Source organism: Etheostoma spectabile, chromosome 15, assembly GCF_008692095.1.
Source record: "Etheostoma spectabile isolate EspeVRDwgs_2016 chromosome 15, UIUC_Espe_1.0, whole genome shotgun sequence".
In the NCBI taxonomy this organism is placed as follows: Eukaryota; Metazoa; Chordata; class Actinopteri; order Perciformes; family Percidae; genus Etheostoma; species Etheostoma spectabile.
Window position 1 is genome coordinate 5,906,306 of NC_045747.1, and position 4,495 is coordinate 5,910,800.

General features: G+C 41.4%; 1 protein-coding gene across 2 annotated transcripts in view; it reads left to right on the forward strand.

The window, feature by feature from the left end:
- The window catches only part of nacc1a (nucleus accumbens associated 1, BEN and BTB (POZ) domain containing a), a 14,282-nt gene that overhangs the window by 5,718 nt on the left and 4,069 nt on the right, over nucleotides 1-4,495 (forward strand). Inside the window, exons 4-7 of one of the 2 annotated variants that reach the window (XM_032538700.1) lie at nucleotides 31-661; nucleotides 916-1,083; nucleotides 3,151-3,256; nucleotides 3,432-3,529. In XM_032538700.1, coding sequence (XP_032394591.1) covers nucleotides 31-661; nucleotides 916-1,083; nucleotides 3,151-3,256; nucleotides 3,432-3,529 — 1,003 coding nt within the window. Of the gene's footprint in view, nucleotides 1-30; nucleotides 662-912; nucleotides 1,084-3,150; nucleotides 3,257-3,431; nucleotides 3,530-4,495 lie in introns of both variants that reach the window. The other variant, XM_032538701.1, reaches the window with a different exon arrangement.

Genomic DNA, 4,495 nt, shown 5'->3' on the forward strand with positions numbered 1-4,495 from the left:
ACAAAGTTGATACATACATTCATTTTTTAGGTCTCCTCCCCGAGCTGCGACTCCCAGGGCCTGCACGCTGAGGAGGCCCCACCTTCTGAGCCCCAAAGCCCTGTGACGCAGACCAGTAACAGTGCAGGCCGGCCCGCCTCTTGCTTGACGCCGCTCCCTCTGGTATCACGAGTGAAGGCAGAGCAGCCCGCTAGCCAGCCAGAAGCAGCTACCCCGTACTCAGTGGTCTGTACTCCTGTAGCCAAGCGGCTGTGGGAGGGTGGCAGCAGCCGAGATGGAGGCGGGGTAGGCTCAGGGGGAGGCGGTGGGGCCAGGAAGGCAGCCCGTTATTCCCAGGAGGCGGTGCGGGGAAGTGCCATTCAAAGCCCCGGAGCCCTCGGACTGGCCATGGGTATGGGTGCCAACGCAACCAGCTTGGCGGGCATGGTGGCCAGTGGCGGGCTTAGTGGCAGTGTCGGCACCAACGGGAGTTCTGCAGCAGGCCTTGGCATGTCAGAGGGCGCCAGCCCCAGCACCCTGAGCACCTACGCCAGTGACTCACCCATCAGCTACCATGATGATGAAGAAGAGGAAGAGGGGACAGATGAATGTGCCGAAGAGCAGTATAGACAAATCTGCAACATGTATACTATGTACAGCATGCTCAACATGGGAGCTGCAGGTAATGGACATGAGACAGAATAGTACTTGTAAATGCACCTGAAAGACAGAGTGGATGTGGTCTAATGTTTATGCCTACTTTTATTTTCAGTGAAAGTGAAATCATTTTTGCCTTCTCTGCTGAGATTTCCTATTTAATTTGAATGGATTTAATAGTAATCCTGATGTTTTTCCTGTTTTAGCAGGCGTTTTACTGTGCACCCTAAAAGTGATATAGTACTATTCTAATTATGCTGTATTGTTTTTCTCCAGCAGCTGGTGAACGTGTTGAGGCTCTACCAGACCACACAGAGACACGGGGTCGGATGCGAGGCAGAGACCTTACATGTCTCCCTGCAGAACTCATTGCTCAAATAGGCAACCGCTGTCATCCCAAACTGTACGAGGAAGGAGACCCTGCTGAGAAACTAGAGTTAGTCTCAGGTATGGTTTGTGTGTGCATCTGTGTTCTCAGAGAAACCAGTCTTTTCAGACATTTTTACAAGAGAGTTTTAGAGGACCTGGTAAAATGCTCAATTACTTTTTTCTAAGCTTGAAAGGTCTTTAAAAATTTGGGAGATACAGTATATGTATGTCTATCAGAGGTGTCAAAAGTATTCACATTCAATACTCAGGTAGACGTATAGATAGTAGGGTTTAAAAAGACTTCTGAAGCATCAACTTAAGCTTTTTACTCAAGGAAAAGTGTAAAAGTTCTGGTTTCCAAACTACATAAAGTATAAAAGAAATGTAAGGTGAACAAAATGCAATTATGGACAAAAGCTTAGGCTACCCCACAGGGCCCTATAGTGCACTACCCTGCCTCCCTAAAAATATTTTTCTAAAGGCCACAATGACTATAAGGTTGTATTAAAATGTTAATGTTGAAAAATTTGGGATGGCCCTCTTTCAGACACTTTTATTCTCATTAAACATGAATGTATTTTAGTACATAGCAACTACATTAAAGAACCATATATGTGTACTACTGAGCATTAACATCTGTTTCATGGAGTGGAAGATATGAGTAGTTGCCTATAAGTATTGTGCAAAAGTCAAACTTCAGAGGCATGTTATCACTAGCCTTTATTGTAATGTAAATTAACATCCAAGCTTAGTTGCAGGAATCTGTGAGAGTTGGATGGCGCGATTTTTATGTAGATGGGTTTCTAATTGTTTCTGTGATTTCTTTTTTTAACGATGACAAGCCGGACTAAAAACAAGCCAAACTGAAATAGGAGTAACAAGGCTATTTTTAAAATGTAAGGAGTAGAAAGTACAGACAATTGCTTGATAATGTAAGGAGTATAAATCAATGTCTGCTGTATAGTATCCAGTAAAGTATAGATACCCCAAATTTCTACTTCCCATAAAATCCTCTCTATCATCTTTTTATCAGGATAATTTGTATCCAGGATACTATGCATCTTGATAAAGTTCCCTTGGCATTTGGAATTAAAATACCCCCCCATCATCACATACCTTCACTATACCTAGAGAATGGCATGGTTTTATTTCAGTTAGCCTAATGGCTGGTTTGATTTGCTTTGAGAGATGCATCTAGGTATGGTGAAGGGTATGTGAGGATGTGGGGCTATTTTAATTCCAAAGGCCAAGGGAACTTTACCAGACTGCATAGTATCCTGGATCCATGAAATAACTGGCCTTTAAAAATAAAAATCTGCCTGTATGGGAATTTAACAGGGGTGTGTATACTTATGCCCCCTGGATTTTAAGGAAGAACATTTATTTATTCACGATACATTATTCATTCACAAAGAAAAATTGTGTCCTTAAACGTTAGATTTTTCCTCATTTTTTTAAATTAAAACATGATGAAAAGATGATTTTATTTTTTATTTTTTCAGCATCAGTTCATAAACTTATGAGCACCACTGTTCCAATTCCAACGTTAGTATATTCAAGGGATCTGGCAAGGAAAATGACAATGATATGTATACACATATTTAGAGGGAGCTGTCCTCAAATGACTGGCCTTGGCATTGGCATGCAGATTGTATGGCAGTACTGCACATTTGACTCATTGTGTTTATGCCAAGGACATCCTCTGGCAATCTGTGTTACGTCACAGGCTGAGATACATACCTTTCAATGCAGTGTGTCCAAGAGTACTGTAGCGATATGAATAAGGATAGAAAAGGAGGGAGGTAACGCATACCAAGCTTGTATTGTTTGATAGTAGTAGTAGTAAAATAAAAAGGCAAACAACAAAATGTATTGTGCTCAAAAGCATCTTGGCATTCCCCAGGAGATGAACTGGGACCTCTCTAGCTACCAGTCCATTCCATACTTCAGTACAGAATGGACTAAAATTTTTTTATTATCGCTTCAATAATCGATAGATGATCCGAGCCTAGTATCAGACCTAAAAAATCTGAACTTGAACAAATCAATCATGTCCTAAAGCAAGACGAATGAGTCATAAATGTTGATAAGTACTGATGATGTTTGTTTGTTGATAGTCATTATAGGCATGTGCATTTTTTGCAGGTACTTCTGTTTATATATCGCGAGCCCAGCTTATGAACTGTCATGTGAGCGCAGGGACCAGACACAAGGTGCTGCTTAGGAGGCTGCTGGCTGCCTTCTTTGACAGGTTTGTTCCTCTTGTCTCTGGGTCTATTTCTGCAAGTGTTTCATGTAAAGTTAGCAAAGGCTTCATTTTAATATAGAGATTAATGTATTTGTTTTTATCTGCTGGCATTAAAGGGACATAACTATTTTTGTTTTCCTCTGTTCTGTGCAACTCATTCTGGTTTTTGATGCATCAGGAATACTCTGGCCAACAGTTGTGGAACAGGCATCCGCTCGTCCACCAATGACCCAAGCCGCAAGCCCCTGGACAACAGAGTTCTGCATGCGGTCAAATGTGAGCGAACATGTTTTTCAGTCTGTGGGTGTTTGTCCACAAGCATGCAAACAACTTGCACATTTGCTTGTGAAGTTGGGTTCAGATAGAGGGGAATGTACTGTACATGCATTCATATTTTACTTATTCACATATACTGTATGCATATTGAAAAGAACTTTGTTGCTGATGTTTATGATTGGCTGTTATATTTCTCAGTTCATTTAATTGTGAAACAAGTTTGTTTTTTGTCTACTTTTGGAGTAAAGTGCAAAGGTGAGATTACTTGCTACCTACTGCACCCTTGTGATTATCATTAGGTAATAACTCACAGTAACCACTAGAGAGCAACATTCACCTATGTTCATATTTGTGTGCTTGAATGTAAGCGCTAATGTCTTTAGACATTTATGAGGAAAGCTAACTTGTGTAACTCCTTTGATTGCTCAGGGAAGTTTAGGTTTGCTTTGTGAAGATGACCACATTTCCCTACATTGCATTAGTGAAATGAGAAAAGCAGCAGGACGTGGTCAAAGAGATCAGCTGCTCCATTTGCATTTACAAATCGGTGTCAGTGCCTTTATGATCTGCAGCATATTATCTCTCTTAAAATTCCCTATCTTAGAGACATGGTTATACAATATTTGTTGCTTACATTAACTGAAGTGTGTATGAATGTAGGACATTTCTGATGATTAAGGATTTTACAGGTACATTCCAATTCTTTGGTTGTAATCCCTAACTAATCAGAAAATTGTTGCAGTGTGAGTAGAAGGGGCTCTCATACTTCAGGCTGCTGAAATTCTCCTTGCACTTAGGCAAGTAGACAACATTGTGTCATGAGCCTGCGCTGTCACACAGAATTGGCGCTACGCAGACATCCGCACAGAGCCTACACATAAACTCTCTGATGACTACATTTACGCCATGCGAACCCCTGGCGAACTCTCACGTACATGCACAGTATAATTTTGGCTTAATCGAGCC